General features: G+C 44.0%; 3 protein-coding genes across 5 annotated transcripts; 2 read left to right on the top strand and 1 right to left on the bottom strand.

Annotated features, from left to right (window-relative positions):
* The first annotated feature begins 337 nt into the window (after positions 1-337).
* Positions 338-5,718, top strand: NKAPD1 (NKAP domain containing 1). Of its 3 annotated transcripts, XM_059829605.1 has the most exons (6): positions 338-406; positions 1,508-1,608; positions 2,750-2,905; positions 3,479-3,532; positions 4,352-4,903; positions 5,362-5,382. In XM_059829605.1, the coding sequence occupies exons 1-5, from the start codon at positions 338-340 to the stop codon at positions 4,872-4,874; spliced, it is 903 nt and encodes a 300-aa protein (XP_059685588.1). In that variant the 3' UTR covers positions 4,875-4,903; positions 5,362-5,382. The 3 variants fall into 3 exon arrangements, with proteins under 3 accessions (XP_059685588.1, XP_059685589.1, XP_059685587.1); XM_059829606.1 differs by having other exon boundaries at positions 2,753-2,905; positions 4,352-5,718; XM_059829604.1 differs by having other exon boundaries at positions 4,352-5,718.
* Positions 5,719-6,476: 758 nt separating this feature from the next.
* On the top strand, positions 6,477-12,617 carry SDHD (succinate dehydrogenase complex subunit D). The gene is made up of 4 exons (XM_059829608.1): positions 6,477-6,534; positions 6,611-6,715; positions 8,724-8,868; positions 11,918-12,617. Exons 1-4 carry the CDS (start codon positions 6,477-6,479, stop codon positions 12,081-12,083), a joined length of 474 nt encoding a protein of 157 aa, XP_059685591.1. The 3' UTR covers positions 12,084-12,617.
* Positions 12,618-14,994: 2,377 nt separating this feature from the next.
* Positions 14,995-18,392, bottom strand: IL18 (interleukin 18). The gene is made up of 5 exons (XM_009820200.2): positions 18,251-18,392; positions 17,257-17,265; positions 16,584-16,721; positions 15,634-15,779; positions 14,995-15,501 (listed from the first exon to the last, which is right to left on the bottom strand). The coding sequence occupies exons 1-5, from the start codon at positions 18,315-18,317 to the stop codon at positions 15,286-15,288; spliced, it is 576 nt and encodes a 191-aa protein (XP_009818502.2). The 5' UTR covers positions 18,318-18,392; the 3' UTR covers positions 14,995-15,285.
* Between the last annotated feature and the right edge of the window lie 398 nt (positions 18,393-18,790).

Raw genomic sequence — 18,790 nt, 5'->3', positions numbered from 1 at the left:
CGGCCCCGCCGCCACCCTCGCCCGGCGCCCGCCGGCCCCCCCCCGCGCCGGCCCCGCGGCGGGGCTGAACGCTGGCCGCCTGCCCCCGGAGCCGCCGCCGCGCCGGTCCCGCCCCGTGGTCGCCGCGGCTCGGGGAGCCCGCGGCCGCTCAGCGCCCCGGCGGGTGCTGCCAGGCGGAGGCACTTGGCGGGGACCCCTTCCGCTGGGGAGCCGGGAGCCCGCCCGGCCTCTCCCGTTCCTTCCTGCCCGCGGCCGCGCCCCGGTGAGCGGCCCCCGCCCGGCGGGCCCGGGGGTGCCGGCGAGGTCCGGCGTCCGCGGGGCCGCGCAGGGCGAGAGGATGTCCCGGGTGCCGGTGGGGAAGGTGCTGCTACGGAACGTCATCCGGCACACGGGTGCGCACAACAAGGTAGGGCCGCGGCCGGTGGGGGCTGCCGGCCTCGGCGGCCCCTCGTCCTCCCTCCTGCCGGCGCTCCTCGCCCGGTTTTCCCCGCGCTCGCCGCTGCGGGCGGCGTTTGTCGGCGGCCCCGCGGGGAGGGGAGACGCCCGGGGCACCAGCGGGGCGGTGCCGTGCGGCGGGTGCGAGGGCCGGGGCGGAGCGGGGAGTGGGGCGGGCGGAGTGCCCGCGGTGTGGGGCGGCGGTGGGGAGAGCGGGTGCGTTTTTCCGAGAGGAAGGGCGCTTGTTGAAATCAGCTGGAAGCGTCGGTCGTCTCACTTTCAGTTTAACCCTGTTTTTCTGGAGTTCCCGTCCTGGCGAGGGGATGTGTGTATGTATTTACTATAAAATTTGCCCGGTGAAAAACCCGTTCTTTCAGGACTTTAAAGAAAATTACAGTTCGCCTTTTTAAAAGTAGCGAACCTTTAATTGGTTTTGGTTTTTTCGCTTGCTGTTCAGCGTATGTACTTTTAATTGCATCAAAGAATTTGAACTCTGTGTTGAAGTGTAGAGACAACATTTTAGTGCAAGATTAAGAAACTCCATTAACTTTAGCGAACTATTTAATTAATCCCTGACATAATTCAGCAGGTCCAGCTCATTTATTTCATATGTTTATGAAATCACTGATTTACAGTCAGTGTCTGTAAACGTAAATCTGTGCCAAACCACCCAGTATTTGCATGCTGTGTTTTTTCAGCCTCTTGTGTAAATTCCCACTTTGGCTTGGTCCTTCCAGAGGGTATTTACACACTGAATTCTCTGACAGTGCGTATGTTCAGGATAGTAATGAACGACGAGGCGGGGTAGACAGAACAGCTGAGAGAGCAAAATCTGGCAAACCCGCCACTTCCGTGCCGTTACCCTTATGTGCTTTGTTAGGGTATTAGCACCAAAAGAGTCTCCTTTTGGTTACCTTGGTTATAGCGAGAGATAATAATCTGTTTCAGTATGGCAGGAAAGCTTGCTGTGAACTTTGTTAGCAGGAATGTTGAGCTAGGAGCTGATGTTACATGCTACGTGTCTGTAAAGTTTCCCTGATGTTACACTTGTTTTCCTTTCTGTGACTGTCAGATTCAGGAAGAGACAGAAATGTGGAAAATAAGGGAGTGGGAGAAGCAGACAGAAGAGACTTACTGGAAAAGGCAAAGCAGAATGCTGTCGGACACTTCCAGGTGGGTTTTAGTTGTGTGGAGGAGATAATTGTCTTGGCTTAGTTACCCTTTTGTGTTAAAACACTTTAAGAGCATTCTGTGATGACTGTGTGTTTACAAGATATGAAGACTACATAGACTACAGGTGTATTTATTTTCTCCTTAATGAGTCGCTGGAAAGAGGTCAGACCAGTGCTTAAGTCTGACGTTTTATCTCTTCATCCGGATGCATAGTCTTCAAAATACAACATTAAGTAGGCCGGTCTCTTTGAAGCAACGGGGGTAGGAAGTGCTTAAGTAAATACGTCAGAATGTTGTGAGGAAAGTCTAATGTATTGCTATTTAGGTTGGCAGTAAACAAAACTGTTGTGGTGTGGAGTTCTGCACTAGTGTAACCCACCAGTACTGACCACTGCTTGTGTGGTATCTGTTCAATCACTCTGACGTGCCTGAGGATCTCACAAGCTCTATGTGAAAACAAGTTGGGTTTGGGGGGAGGGTTGGGGTTTTGGGGGGGGCTTCCTACCATGAAGACCTTTCAGAAGTGTGAATGTTGTAGGAAGTGGTTTTAGTGTCTCAGGTGAGAACACCTTTCAGACTTACGCTAAGTCCATGGCTGCTGCTTGGCTCAGGAAGCGTGGCATTGCGAGAGAGAAACAAAACTAGAGCCGCAGGCATGTGAGATCACTCAAAACTGTTGGTGCTTTCTGTGGATTTGGGGTCTTAGTCCTGGTACCTGATGAAATTGTGATTCTAGTAAGTCAGTTCTACTTCTTCAGTTTCCCCTTTGCTGCTTTTACTAGCCTATGTCTCACTGCATACTGTTGGTCTGCTCCTGCAGAGTATTCTAGAGGAAGAGAAGCGCGTTTGTTGTGATAGGCAAGATAACCCCTTCCTCTAATTTTGCCTTGTGAGCATCTCTGTCAAGAATTTTGCTGTGCAGAGAAGGCTGTAGTAAGTTTTGAAAACCGGTGTTAGCTTCTGAACTGGTTTTGTGAGAGCTGTTAATGGTGACTGTCTGTTAAAATGATAGCCGGTCTTCTTGCGTAGATGGACATCCAAGACTTGCTGGATTTTTGCTCCTCTCGCTGGACTAACCCCTTGCTCAGAAAGTTTCTCCATCAGAGCTGACAGCTGAAGGACAACTGTTCTCTTTCTGCAGCAGTCGGATGCGCAGTGATGGCTTTGATGAGGAGGGCCACAGGGCTGACTGGAAGACAAAGAACTCACAATTCCTTGACCCAGTCGAAGATGATCTCCTTAGGGCCCGATCCTGGAATAAAAAGCTGTATGAATGTGAAGCCAACATGCCAGACAGGTCTGTGGGAGAACTAACGTACTGTGATTGTAACTGTAATTAAAACACCTTTCTGGAGTCCTGTACCAAAAAGTTAGTACGTTTCTCTTTTCAGTACGTGCTCCTATAAAATACTGCTCGATCTCATTTTGAGAATGAATAAGTAACATGCACGAACTTTTGTAGTGTCACAGAATACCTAATTTGAGTTCATCTATAGAGTTCCTAAGTCACAGTAAGCAGCAAAAGCTCAGCCCTAAGCTCAGCAACTAAGCTTAGTATTTATTACTTTGCCCAAGGAACTTAAAAAATCTCGAGAAATGCAAGTTAGCGCTCGCTAGGGTTATTTTAAAGAAATGTGAGTTGTAGTTTTCCCTAACTAGCAATGGAAAAGAGACTGAGAACATAAGGTGCATTTAAATAGTACCAACCAAATCAGTCATATTTCCTTCCTCCTTTGTTGGGAAGGTTCTGATAGCCCTTCTTCTTTGCTGTCTAAACTCATGTTCATTCTGCACCTCTGTCTTTTCAGAATTATATTTTTTTCCTTAAACACCTTGTCTGTTTCTAATAGATGGTTCTGCTTTCTTACAGATGGGGTCACAGTGGCTATAAAGAGTTGTACCCTGAAGAATTTGATACAGATAGGTAAGGCAAGCAGGCTTACTAGTGTATCCAGAATCTTACTTCTGTCAGGTTATGCAGCGAATTTTACAAATTGAGTTTTAAGTTTTGAATATAAATCAGCCTTGAATGTAAAGCAGCACTGTTTAGTTACAGACACCCACTGGAAAAAAAACCCAGTCCATTAATGGGGTTCCCCCTTGTCTGAGTCTTAGGAGGGGATTGCATCTTTTATAGTAATTAGACATTCAGTTTTAGCCTGAGTTACTAAAATGCTGTGAATCTGGAAGGTCTGTCTGGGCCAACAGAGAGCCAGAGTAGTAGGCTGAATCCAAATCAGCTCAGTATACACCCTCTCAAATATCAGCTCCAGGTTCTCCTTTCCATTATAGTGTACCTGTGTTTTCGGTGTTTCTCCTTATTTAGAGAATATAAATTCTTGCAGTACCCTGGAGAGCGAAGACTTAACTGTAAAATAAGATCTTAGACAGAATTAATTATTTTTAAACTACACCTACGAGAATCATCAAGAACAAATTTGTCAGGCTTATGGATTCGAAGTAACCTGCTATAAATGAGTTTTCATCACTCAGTGGCTTTCAGTACACATTCTCCTTGGTTCTGGCTCAAATATCTTAAACAGGGGTATTAGTAAGGTGTGGACCCAAGCTGTTAATAAGCACTTGAAACAAAAATGCAGCTACCACATCTGTCAAAACGTCTGCTTTCCTGCTCCAGCCCAATGAATTGGTGGGCTTGCTTAAAACTTTGAGACAGAAAAGGCTCAACTGCTGTGTGCCTGCCTGTCTGCTTCCTTTTGGTCATCCTTTGTTCTTTTTACAGTGACCAGCAAGAAGGAGATGAACAAAATGCTATCAATGGGAAGAAGAGATCTCATCTGGGAAAGCAAACTGCCCGTGAGTCACACAAACGGAAAAAACCAAAGAAATCACACAAGAAGAAGCAAAAAAAGCGATCACACAAAAAGCGAAAGAAAAAGAAAAAGGAGCAGGGGAGAACATCATCAGATTCTTCCCAGGAGAGCGAGTGCTCAGAAGAGGAGACTTCAAGCACTCGGAAAGGGAAACACAAGCGCAAGAAAAAGACCAGGAAAGTGCCTGCCAGGGAACCTGCCTCCTCTTCTGGGCAGGAAAGTGACTTTTCTCATGCAAGCAGCTCAACCACCAGCAGCTCTGAGGACAGTGAATCTGAGGAGAAAAAAGAGAAACGGCCCCCCAAAAAGAGAAAGAAACGGCACAATTCTGTGTCAGAGAGGCACAGCGAAGTACCAGAGAAGAGGAGCAAGAGGAAGAACTGGAAAGTGGCCGCTGATGAAAAATCGGAGGATAGCTCAGATGAGGACTGATAAGTCTAGGCTGCAGCTCAAACAATAAGGTAGAGGACAGAGGCAGGTATTTATCTTTCAGCACTGCCCCATGGTACAACTTGTTTCAACACTGTGGTTCGTATACATCCTGCCAAGCCATGGGAGACACTGAGCCGTGGCAGCCTGCAGTAGGTGCCCCCCTGCTTTTCACTCACTTGACAGTCAGGAAACCAGGGGAGCCGTTGCCTGTCTCACAGGCTGGCTAGTCCTGCCGACCTGAGGTTCTTTTTCTGCGACCAGGTTGACCTCTGATGCGCAAAAACGTTATGGGCTATCTGCAGGGAGAAAACAGGCATGTTTGCACCATTGTTATTTTTTTTAAATTAAGTTTTAACGGATTGCTTTTTTGGGTTACCAAATCAATGACCAAGACTTGCAGCAGGAGAGGGGAGAGACACAAAGTCTGGTAACAGAGGAAATGTCACTGGATTTAACCCTACAGGAGCTTTGTCTTCCCATCCTCCAGCAGAAGCAGACCTGTGTGGTGGCATGCAGACGGTCAGCCGGACACAGAAGGGAGCATGAGGGAATAGTCTCATTCCAGCTGAAGGTACAGTGACTCCTTCCATAACGATGAAGAAAAGACAGCGGTGCGTTTGCTCGTTTTAGACTTCTCTCCAAATCCTGGCGTGGGCTGGCCATTGTGTCTGCCTTTCCTCCATTCTCTGTAGGAGGATGCTGAAACCATTTGTGCTGACAGAGAAGCCTTGGTGGGTGTTGTGTTCTGTCTCTGGTCTGGCCAATGTATTACTGGAGAAATTGGTACTGGGCCGTTCTCCCTGCAGTTGAACAGCCAAGCCTTTTAACAAAATAAATAAATCCAGACACGTTCGATGCTTTTGTCATTGTTTTGGAGTAAAGCCCAGGGACAGAGCACAGGCCTGAGAAGTCTGGGTGGTCCTTGTGTTCCCCCTCTGCCACGTCTTTCTGCCTGACCAGACCGGGTGGCTGTGGAGGGCTGTAGAGGAGATGAAGTAGGGGAGGCTGGAGCGGAAAGTAGCTGTCGGGGAAACGTACTGCGCTGACGGGGATGTTGTGTGTCGGTGACGGAGCACAGCTCCGGCTTTAGTCTACACCTGAACAAGTACAAAAGGGTGTCAGTGCCCCTGGGTCCTCATTCCAAGCCCTTGCTCCCTGTCCCTCTTTTCACTTCGAGTGACAGACAGTCGCTGCGTGCCCTTGTCTGCTGGCGAAGGCGGAAGACTTGCAGGAAGCAGGGCTGCAGGCTCAGCTTGCTTTCAGCTGCTCGCTCCTTTATCGCAGCCGCTTCTCCGCCGGCCAGGCACGCGATAACGATGCGACTGCTTAAATGCATCGCAGGGAACGCTCCAGAAGGTGTTTATTTTGTACGGCTGCCCTCGTACAAAGAGTTTTCCTTAGCCAACGCGCAGGCGAGGAGCGCCGGGATCCGCTGTTGCGGATTTTACGAGCGGCCCCAGCACCGCCTCCGGAGCGGCGCTCCCGCTGCCCCGCCCCAGCCTCCACCGCGGCAGAGGCCGCCACCCGCCCCCAGCCCGGAAGCGGAAGGACGGCGGCGGCTTCCAGCTCCGGTGCGCCGTGCCCTTGGGCTGCCTGGGGAGGATGGCGGCGCTGGTGCTGCTGCGGGCGGGGCTGGCACGGCCCCGCGGCGCCCCGATGGGTGAGTGCCCGCCGGCCCCGCGGCCTGCCGCCCGGCCCGGCCCGGCCCTGACACCTCCTCCCCCTTCTCTCCGCAGCTCTCCTCGGGAGGACCCTTCGCCACCGCCCCGCGGCCTTGGCCGCCGTCGCCGACCGGAGCGCTCCGGCCCGGCAGCGCCACAGCCCCCCGCAGCAGGGCCACGGTACGTCCCGCGCCCCGGGGCAGCCCCCGCCGTGCGCGGGGGGGTGTGTGTGTGTGTGTCTCCTCTTCCCCGTGGCCGGCAGCGGCACCGGGTTTGTGGGGCGGCGCTGAGCCGTGACCCCCCGGCCTGGAACCGGTTTCTCGGGCGTGTTCCTCGCGTGCCCGCTGCACGCACGCCGGGGCCGGGTGGCCGATTGTCTTGGGGCAGGCAGCGGGTTTGAGTGGCGGGTGTGAGTAACCAAGGGCAGAAAGAATTGACTCGTGGCACTCTTGGGCTCTTCTTGGGTGAGGTGGGGTTGCTGGTATTACCAGAACGTCTTACCGTCACCGGCGACAGCACCGTTCTCGGTTGATGGCACGGCTGCTGGTTTGCGCGCTGCCCGGCTCTGGTTTAAAACAAGGCGTACGTGACTTCACGCTGCTTGAATTTGAAACGGACATTTGCGATGTCGATACCGAGCTTGCGAATGCCGCAAGGCTTTAAATAGGAGGTGTTAACTGAATGTCCAAAAAGCAAGTCTCTGCTTGTTAACAAAGGTGGTAGTTTTTTCGAGTGTGGAAAAAAGGTTGAAAGATTTTAAAAGAAATCAGAGAGTTTAATATTTCTTATGGTTCAGTAGCAGTAGTAATATGAAGACACTGCAACTGTGACCTCTTTCTTGAACAGTAGAGCTTCTGATTCACTGAGGTTAATCTGAGAAGTCTGATCTGCAGGCAGAGTATTTCTTGGATTGTTTTTGTCTCTCTCCTTGTGGTAGGACTAAGAGTGGTGATGAAAGATAACCGTGCCAAGACCAAGTTCTGGTCTGTCAGTTGCGCAATTAAGTATGAGAAATGTTGTGACTGGAGGTTAAGGATGCCTTACAACACAGCTTGGAAGTGGAAAGGATGACGAAACGCTTGTAAAGAAATTGGCTTAAACACCGCTAAGCCATTTCCTCCCTTTCTATTCTGGACTTCATATAAACAACAGAATTCATGCACGTGCTGTGAAGCGTTCTTGGCCATGGAGTTCTACAGGGACAGCGTATTAGTCCACAGCCTAGGTCCCTTTCATGTTTTACTTCAGGTCCTTCGCTTTCCTTACCTTGTCACTTTTCGAAATTTCTTTCCTCTTGCAAAAACAAAGAAAAACATTTGCGTTTTGGTTTATGATGGATGGATAATATCTGTGTGTTAGGTAAGCACTCTGGGGGTATTGTATTATAAAAGTAATCTCACAGGCTCAATTCGTGATGTTCTTAGGCTGGGCTCGTGCTGACATTCTGGTTCAAAGTATCGCTTATGGTGTTAGGATTTTGGTTCGCTCCAGAACCTTCTAGATGTTTCAGTTTTTGGGGCATCTGTTACGTGGTTCAAATTGTACGCAGCTGAGTATCAATGGAGGACTGAAATCCTTTGGCCTTCAGGCTACTTCTAGGCCATGTATCACTGTGATGGTCCCAGAAGTTTAATCTGCTATTTACAGTTAAAAACAGCAATATTGGTTCCTGGGCAGAACCGTGCACAGAGTTATCATGATGTGCCATTCACTGAAACTTGTAGTTGTGTCCATCCAGATCTCAAAGCCATTTGTCAAACGGTGGGAGCGGTAAATAGTACGTAGCAGTCAGGAAATTCACTAGACAAAAAGGTTTTGCCTTCAGAGACACTTCTTTCCTGTGATGGTTGACTTGGACCTTAGTCCTGAACCGCAGGTTGTGAAAGTAGCACTGGAGGTTTTTTTGACTTTAACTGTTGAGCTTCTATTCTTTTGTACTAAAAGAAGCTTCTCTTTCTCAGCAGCAGTAAAGAGAGAGTATTTAAAGTAAAACTTTTAGACTTTGTAAAATAGGTGTATGTTCTATAGCAGTAATTCAAAAGCATCTAGGTTTTGCTTGGATGAAAGCTTAGTGATCAGGTAGGAGAAAAGACGTAATTGTGTGGTGCTGGTCAGGATGAGGTATCTGTTTTTAAGGTTACAGCACTTCGAACAGGAACTTTGCACTGAAAAATACTTCTCCTTGCAGGCAGTTCCAAGGCTGCGTCTTTGCACTGGACAGGTGAGCGAGCTGTCAGTGTCCTTTTGCTGGGTCTCCTTCCTGCAGCCTACCTGTATCCTGGACCAGCCATGGACTATTCACTGGCTGCAGCCCTCACTCTCCATGGCCACTGGTAAGCACAATAGGTCCCTCAGAATTAAGAGTAAAGTCTGATAGTCAGGATGGCTCCAAGCTTTAGGTCTTAAATCTGTACATGGCAGTAAGTCTACTGACTTGTTTCCTGATCTAGTATAAAACACCTGGAAAGAGATGCAAAGTCCTTACTCTCCAAGTTCTGCTACAGTCATGATCTTTGACAAGACTCGTCGTATCTTGGTCTTCCTTTGTCACACTGTTCTCTCAGTCAGAAGGCAGGATACATACTACCGTTAAGGAATCCATAAACATTCTCTAGTGTTCTTCTACACAGTATCTTACCTTAGGAGGACTTCCTTGCCACGGGCTGTGTAGAATCTTTGATGGTTTATCTTGTAGAAGAATCAATGTTGTATGAACAGAGGGAACAGAAACAGGACAGATCTATATAAAACAAGTTGTTCTTCTACAGTTCTGTGATGTGGGCTGACTTTGTACATGTCAATGGTGATAAGATTCTGCATAAGAAAGAGTTCATAGCAAATATTCCACTAAAGAAGCTGAGACCTTGATTGTTATTTTCTTGATTCCTGGGCAATGGGTGCTTGCTCATGTTCTTCGTCTTAAGTGTAGTTCTGCTGTGACCTTTAATGTGAGTAGGCTAGACGAGTCTAGTTAGGAGTGGATCCAGCTGCATGGTTGGCCTAACTGGCAGCGTTTACATTCTTGAGGTGATACTGGTCTGTAGTTCCTTGTCACAGGGATAAAGCAGATAAGCAAATTCATGGTACTTTGGGATGCCAGGTTTTCTTAAATCTTAGTTTTGCCCTTACAAAGTTGTACCAGGGGTTCTTGAACTTTCCTCACTGTGACTGGGATCTTCTTCACGAAGCTCTCGAATCTAGTACAGAATTCATCTGAAATGTGGCTATCTTTGAACATATTTGGCAGAGCTCTTTCAAATATAACATACATAAAGCTAAGCTTGCCTGTCTTCGGAGCATCTTCATTTGTTGGGTATGTGCGTGTTGGTGCCATACTGGATGTGACCATGTGGGGAAATCCCAGGCAATGGAACAGGTTGTTGCAGGTTGATGTGTTGAAATGGGTTCTCTGGAAGACATTTTTTGTCAGTGCACACACATTTGATTCTTTAGTGAATGTCTCTCGTTGACAAAAGTGTCAGGATTGTTCATAATAGAAATCCCTTTTCCATAAACAGTGTGCGGACTTCCCCTGTGAGAAAAGTGTCTTGTTGCTTGTGTGCAGCTCTGCTGTTAACTTTCATCAGAGTGAATTGCTCCCCCACTTGTGTGGGTTTTTTGTTCTCTTTTTAAGCTGGAAAGTTTCTCCAGTATTAAACTCCTATTTTGCAAAACATTGTCTTCAAAACCTAAAGGTGTTCCTATGTTGGAAAATTCTCCTCTTGTACTTCCATAGGTATTCAGTGCTAGAGTATCTTTAAAAGAAGAAAGATTGTTTGCTTGCCACAAAAGTTAATTTGATTGCTATAACAGATCAGATAATCCCTCTAGTAGTTGATCAGAAACTGCAGAGGAGTATTGCATGTATTTTTGAGGGGCTTTCTTTCACCTTTCGCTATGTTTTTCCTTACGAAATCTTGTCCTAAAATATGTTGGAAATAGTGCTTCAGATATTTAAGTAGTTATCAGTCCAAACACTAACCTATGAATAGACTTATGCAAGACACCTGAAGCCATGTTTATCTTGAACCGTTTTTGCTGGCATGTAATAAAAGATTTCTCTACCCAGCAAAGCTGCTGTGTTGTGATCTAGATAGTGTGTCTACCACACATCAGCTATTTCTCACTGATTTCCTTCCTTGTTCTCAGGGCCACTGGTCTTTTCCCATGAGGACTTTGTGTGACTTAATTAGCGTGCTGTAAAGTCACACACCAGTTCTTCTAAGAAGTCTTAGCATGGCTCAGTCTTACTGTGCCATGCAAAGAAAAGATCTTATGAAAATCCTTTATCAATACTACAGCTGAAGGGCAGCCTGTGAATCACAAGTTGGGTATGCCTTATTTGTCTACACTTTGGAAGGCTCAAAGTGTGGGTAAGCGCTGCTTGCACTCCTGACCTTATTTCACTGTCCAGTTGTAAAAAAAAAAATAGCTTTAATAGTTCGGGAGTAGTTGCCTTTCAGACTGCTTCCACTTTCTGCTTCTCTTCTGTGTATCCAGGGGTTCCTTGCACCCCTTTTCCCGCTTTTGACATCTTTATGGTATTAGAACCCCATCTAAGTGAAACTGGGCTCAGTGCTCACTTGCAGTGGCATCTGCTGCAGGACTTTGAACCTTGCTAGGTCACTAGTGTGACTTAATGTGTGGGACACGGGTCCTTCAGCTTCAGGCTAGACCAAGGCAAAATCCTAGGAAGAAAATTTTTGCATTAAATACGGTTCTCTTTTTTACCAAGTTGGTATCTGTTATTGCAGAAAGCAAATACAGTTGTACTTTCGGGAAGAGAACTACCACATTAGTAGCATCCTCTGTCTTCCTGTTGCTGGATAGTTTAAATCTGGACAAGAGTTCACTTCCAGTCTGACAGAAGTAGAAAAAAACAGCGTATGCAATTTTTTGGTTGCCACTATTTTCTAATCTAAATACACATCCTGGAGTCTTTTGTGCATTTGTGGCAATCGCTGGTCCCAGAACCACACCCTGCTATTCAAGCAAGAAGGCTATTTCCTTTGGTTTCTTTTCTTCAGCCCTTGGAAGTCAGATAAGCTGCCCTCTGTTTCTCGGAGGTAGATTCTACAGATTCTGTTGTTTGAAAGAGCTGTGCTCAACACCTTGTTTCCTCAGTACCGTTCAGAAAACTCGGAGCGAATATGTGTATTTTTTAAATAGAATATGTGGAATGTTGTTTTCTTTTGGGTTTTTTTAAAAACATGCATCTTCTTTTTGAGTGGGAACTGGGTATTCTTAGGAAAGGTTGATGGCAGTGGGTGAAAAAAATGGTACATTTAAGCCATCTTAGTAGAATGCTCACATAAACTGGGTGGATTTCAGTGAGGAATGCTCTTTTGTGATTTCAGCTTTTTTCTCCCTCTTATTCTGTAGGGGTCTTGGACAGGTTATAACTGACTACGTCCATGGAGATACACCCATTAAACTGGCCAATACTGGTCTGTACGTACTGTCGGCCGTTACCTTCGCTGGCCTCTGCTACTTTAACTATTATGATGTTGGTATCTGCAAGGCTGTTGCCATGCTGTGGAGCCTCTAAGATGCGACTGAGTCCCTGACAAACACGATTGTTCACTGCTGCCTCTGCTTCATCATATTTTTACCAACATGTTTAATGCAAAAGAAATTAATAACCAAGGGTCCATAGTATGTACATACTGCAGCAAGTTCAGAGCTAGTCTTTTAGAAATAAATATCCATCATTTTTTGATGTATTGCAACAGCAGTAAAAATGTTAGAAAAGTAGATTTAAAGTGGATAATGTCCGGGTGAGTTGATTTAAGCTGCACTGTAAATTGGGCGGAATTGATTACATCAGTGACAGACTTACATAGCTGAAGGTAACTTTCCTTGTAATGGCAGCTTTAATGAGTGTTTTTCTAAACTAACTGTTGTTTGGTTTCCCATTTTGTAAAACAAACTTCACTTGCAGAAAATTGAACTGTTATTTCTGACATCGCAACAACTGAACTGTATGTAAGGCATACCCTGTAACTCTTTGGACCCTGAGAGCTGATGTAGAAAAGGGAATACTTTTTTCTTAATCCATGCAATAAAGAATTTACAGAAATTGTGTGTGTGTGTGGGCTTCTGAACTATTTATTAGTACTTTTGGGTTACTTAAAATGTTTTCTTTGCAGATAGGTTTGGTGGTGCTTTTTTCCCTAAAATCAAGTTCAAATACTAATTCTTACTGTTATGTTACTGTTCATACTGTTACTCTGCATCGCTTCATTTAGATGTTACAAAACAAAAAATATTTTTATGAATATGTATTGTCCTTAATACTTAACGAGGTAACTTAGACTTAATACAAGAGTAATGTCCATTAGAAGATACAGCAATAATTGACTTAGAAGAAAAAGACTTTTGCAGATTAATTTTAGGAGCCATAAATAGCATATGGCTTTCATAGTTTCCCTGGAACCTGTATGTTCATCTGCAACATTTTTTTGTGTTTGTTTGTTTTCTAAATAAACAAACATACCCTTTCTGTCATAGCTTGACATGAGACTGAGGCAGCGTTCTTTTTTATGTCTTTCGGTTTTAGAGCATTTTAGGGGGAGAAATGAGATTCTGTTTTTTAACTTTCTTCTCTGCTTTATCTTTTCTGATTTTCACAGTAGTAAGGAGTGGTTAACTTTTTTCACACTCTAATGGTACTTCTGTGGCACTATTAATAGTAAGAGGAAGAGAACTGTCTGTTACCATCAGTCTGATTATGCAATATACAGAATGAATAAGTTGCTGTTTGAATTCTACAAGACTTTCTGATTTTATTTCATTTTTAAAATCCGGATTGGATTTTTTATTTTCTTATTCATGTAACCATTGGAAATGCTGTGTATCTGGCCACTTCTGCTTTGCTAATCTTGCGGTCAGAATTGAGATGGTTGCTTCTGTCTGATGTGGTCTGATTTAGAGATCAATGTAACATTTGCTATTTTGTCATAGTGAGAAAGATGCATATGTATGAGTCATTGGTAAGTATCTCTGTACAGTCTGCGCATGTATCATAGAAAGTGTTTGAGATTTCCTCTTTTGATACTAATGCATCTGTATGCATCTGTAAGGTGTCTTGTGTGGAATGGAGTAGTCCAGACCTACTATGTTAGGGGCTACCAACTCTAAGACCAGTTCATTGTGGTTTTGAGGCAAGAATTAAAACATAATGACCACAGCTTTCTCTATGAATAGCATGTGTTCCTCAGTCCTGTTGAAATGGAATCAGTTCCCTGTAATTACCTGTAACTTTTGTTCTTAATTATTGTGATGGCTGTAACCATTTGGTCTAATCCCATTTCTGAACGTTCATCAGGCATATAAAACGGACTCGGTGCTACTGGCTATCTGGATGTGTTAAATACATTCTTGAGTTTAAGCCTCTCCAGTGAATTCTTCCTAAGCGATAGTGCACTCGGTGGCCGTACCTGACTCGAAATAATTGGTTTCTTATTGCCTGTAGGTGCTCCTGTAGCAGCTAGGTAGGTGAAATGGCAGGGGCAGTGTAATGTGAAAAGCTGAGACAGTCAGGGTTATCACAGCAGTTTCATGTCTGTGTTTTTTTAAAGCCCCTGAAATTATAGTTTTGGGGGTTTTTTTTACCAAAACAAGTCTTGAGACTTGTCTTAGCTCTTCTGCAGGTTTGAGGATTTTCCTCTGCTTCATGACAGATAGAAGCGTTCCTGTTTTCTCTGATTACTTCTGCCTGTACGGGGTATAACAACTGTACCAGCTCTTCTGCATGGCAAGTTGAAGACCCAGGAGCCCAGCTGCAACCAATGTTCAGGTTATCACTACCAGGAGTTGGAACAGAAGAGGAAGACCAACACTTCTATTATATGTGGAAGAATAGAATAATATATGCCATATCAATTTAATCAAGATTAAATTGCATTACATTAATTTTGGTTTTGGTGAAATCCAGTGCTTGATCAGCTCTGAACATGAAATGGAGTTCACAGCTTGACCCCAATGTATGCTGCGTTGTCACAAACAGAGAGTAAGATGGGGTCCTCAGGTGAGCCAGCCATACCTACATTTGTTCAAAACTGTCTACAATTTACTGTTAACTTTTAAAAACCTTTACATAAAAGCATTATTCTTTTTTTTTCTTGTGCCTTCTGAGGACAAATAGCTTTATTAGAGCTTTAATTGTTCAGGTAAATTAGCTGTTTTCTAAGCAAAGATTTCTGGTAAGTTAAAAATTGTCTGTTGTGTCTACTTCAGTTGAAAGTGAGAATGCCACTGTGTAACTGAAATTGATGGAGATGCTCAGGAAATAAACTTGATGCAAAAAAGTAATCTCAAAGTTTTTATTGCCCAGGTGCATGGTCTGCTTATGAAATCTGTGATTTTAAGCAGTTTTATCTCCCTTCCCCAAAATAGGTCTACTTCATCTATGAGACACCTGATTCAAAAGCTGTTTGATCAACAGACAGTAAAGATTGTAGGGGTAAAACTACACAGCGGTATATAGGCATGCACATTCTTGTTTCTTCATTGTGTAATCCTCTTTCCTTCTATCTGACTGGAAAACATTCTTCTGCTTCTTTTGGCCAAGACTTGGAATTTATTTTCCTTCCTAAGATGCTCATTTTTGTACTGACTTTCGGTAGCTAAAAGCATAAAACTGGCTTGCCGCAGATGAAGAAAGATTAAGATTTCTTTTATAAAAAGCCAAAATATATTTTAAGACTGTTGAAGTATGTCATAGGTTGTGACTTCCATTCCGACGTAAGTTAGAAACTTATCTTCATGGTTTCATCCACTTCATCTTCTCTTGACAGTTTCTTGAGAATTAATTTTCTTAAGCAGCCTTCTTCCTCAAAGGCCAAGAACATTCCTTGTTCTAGTGAGTATTCAAACTTAAATGCTCTGGAGCTACAAGATGTAAATGTCTTTTTGAAAAAGATTACGTTACTTTCACCAGGAATTTCTTTGGGAACTTCTCCTTCCTGAGGAAGAAAAAGGGAATGGGTTAGTCCCAGCACAAGACCTGAGCAGTTTTGTTTCTGCTCACACATGTTTGAATTCTTAATTTTGTCTACTACTTATATATACAGAAGGTATGTAAAGCAGATACTTACCCTAAATCGAACTATCATTTTTCCACATTCCTTCTCACAACACATGTAATAACTTTTATCTTCTACCTGGACACTGAATGCAACAGGCATCCCTGCTGAAGGTGTGGTAGTTTTGTAATAGTGAATGTTGAAGTGCATTCCATTGCCTAAATATAAATTATTTATTATTAATGGTCTGCTCAGGAGAGAGCTCCAACAACTTCACTGTATTGTGTCTTACCCTTCTACTGGCAACCGCTGTCTTCCCAAGATACCTTTCCTGACAGGAGAGCCAGGACTTGGAATTTTTATGGCTGCTGGTAGCACATATTTGACTTTCTGCAATCGTTCAATAACCAAGATTTTGAATTTGCAAGAAAGCATGTGAAGTTACCAGTTAGCATAGGTAGGATGTTCAAATGCTTTTACGTGCATGCACAAAGTGAGAATTGGATTTGTAAAGTCATCTGTAAATCAGATTATATCTGTATATGTGTGATCTGTAAATAAATATGTTCAACAAATATAGTTCTGAATGAATTGCTGAGCCCCCCCCCAAAAAAAAAAGTCAAAGCCAAAACCATAAGTACATTGTTAACTACTGCTGTTAGAAGAAAGTAAGAGCTTTTAGTGTTAAATACGTTGTTTAAATCTAAAAAATGATTTTTTCTAATCTAACACGAAAAAAAGGATTGAGAATTTAGATTGTGATCAGAGCTAACCAAAAGTCTTAGCAGCCCTTTTCTGCATGGGACATCCTGCAGGCCTCAGTCTAATCAAGGAATCTAATCCACTACAATGCACAAGACACAAAATCTCAGCTCGCTTAGCTTAGCTTTATTCTTACAAATGACGTTTAAGTCTTTACTCTCGGTCTCATCATTTAGAGTCAGTGATTACAAAGAACAAAAGCACATCTAGACTAAAGAAACAGTGCAATGGTTAGAGTATATATTTGAAAAATGTTGTACCAGATTTCATCTCCTGATCTGTCACATCTTCAAAAGCTGCCATGTTTAAATCTGGTCGAACCACAAGCAACTGGCTATTTACATTTCGAAGGACTCGGTGGAGAATTTTTTCCTTACAAAAGGCATCGCATTCCAGCCCTGTAGAAATATTAAGCAAAGAGGGTCAAATATTTTAGCTGTAATCTCCTCAGATCTTAACAGATTGCTACAGGCTTAATCTTGTCATTAAGGACACCAGGTGAAATAAGTTCTTAGCATGGCAATCTCAAACAAGATGGAGGCCACGTCATTCTTTCCACCTCTGGCTGGTAGCAGCCCAGGCAAGACAGAAGGATTTCCCAGAATACGGCAGTCTGTATATGTAAGCAAGAGAAGCTACTGTATCTGTTAATGAGAGTTCGGAAGCAACAGTTCTCTCTTTTGCCCAACAATTAGAATTGCATGAAAAGGTGCTTCTGTTAGGGAAGCCACTACCCTGTACCTTAGGAGGAAATAAAGCAACACCACTTTCAGGGAGAAGGTGAGCTGTAGCTCTCTTTTTTTACTGGAGCCATTATCAGTTTAAAAACTTGTTCTCTAAGGCACACAAAGCATTTGTGGGTTAGTAAGTGTGAGCAGGTTAGTTCAGGTAAAATTGATAACGAAGTTCATAGATGATGAGCTTTCAGCTTACCATCGTCATCTTGATTCCAAGTGAGCAATGAAAAACAGGAAAGAAAAAACAGCATTAAGGTCTGCCCCCACAAAAGAAACCACTTTCTACCCAGTTTTGTTCTGTGAGATTGGAAGCCAGCCAGCCACCTACACACTTCCAGTTGTACTCCCCAGTATCACTAACTCGCCAAGCTGAACTCTTCTAACTACAGAGTGTTTTATTTGTGAGCATAACAAACTCAACAGAATGATGAAACCACCAGTCATCCCAGAACTGGAGTTACCACCAAACCAAGAGGCATGCAAAATGTTTTAGGGTTACTTAAGGGTAAGCAGCTCAGGCCGGTTTAAGCTTCTAACCAAGGAATAAATGGCATGCAAATTTTTTTTTCATCAGCACCTTTATTCTAAGTGAGCAAAAGGACAAGAAACAGTCATTACAAATTGCATCTAAAGAGATTGTTTTCTAACTAACTTTATCCTGTAAGATTGGAAGTTACCCACTTATTCCAAGTCCATCCCACAGCATTACAACCCTTCTGAGTGTCCATCATGGGAATGTCTTGTATGAAGCCACAAATACTTCGCTGACTCCGACACTTGGCTAACAATACTTCAACCTGAAGCTTATGGGAAAATCAGGTGAAATCAGACTGATAATGGAATTGGTTTTAATCAGTATTCAAACAGAAAAAGTTATTATATGCTTAATGTGTTCAGCAATAATATGGTACTGACTGGTTAACACACTGGGACAACTGTCTCAAACTCGGATTCTTTTTGCAGTGAACAGGCTGGCTCCATAATCTAAGAACTTTCATTCTTCTAAGTGGGTGGGGATGGTAACTGCTGTAAGGTTTGCTCAAATAATGTGGGGGCGGGGCGGGGTGGGGGGGGAACAGCATTCCACAAAGCCAGGGATGCCAGCCCAAGGAAAGGATTGAGTTTTCAGCTTTTGATCTTCTATGCAGAAAGAAGACACTGTGTCTTTTTCAGCAGTGGGTAGTAATTACCTGCAAAATAGAGGCAGAAATTTTCTCTAAGTTGTACTGCACACACAAGAATCTCTTCACTGCTCATCTTCACTCTGCCAAGAACACACGGAGAGGATTCAGAGTTAAGAACAATGCTTCTTACTCTATAAGGCAAGGGAGTTCTTGGGCTAGTTTTCTCCTAGCACACAATACTATAATAGGGCCGTGTTTCACTACCTGTTGAAAAATTGCATTTTTACAGAATTTTTCTCCTCCTCTGTTGCCTTTTATCATTATTTAGATTAACACAGAGCATCCTTCAAGTTCTGTTATTTTACAAAACTTTTCACTGACTTACGTGATGTTACACGGGAATAAATAATAACTCATTACCATTTTCTCTTTCTGTAAGACTGCTAATAAGTAGCTCCTTGAACATACTGCATCAAATTAGTTCTCTTCTCTTGGGCCTGCAAAAAATTATCTTACTACCACATGGTCATTTGATTTTCTGTTTCTAATTTTCGAATAGGGAAGTGGCTAAGACTGGATTAAGCACCGTGTTACTGGCCATTAAGC

Source organism: Gavia stellata, chromosome 26 (assembly GCF_030936135.1).
Source record: "Gavia stellata isolate bGavSte3 chromosome 26, bGavSte3.hap2, whole genome shotgun sequence".
Classification (NCBI taxonomy): Eukaryota; Metazoa; Chordata; class Aves; order Gaviiformes; family Gaviidae; genus Gavia; species Gavia stellata.
The sequence above is the reverse complement of the archived record's forward strand: the minus strand, read 5'-3'. Positions and strand labels throughout refer to the sequence as shown.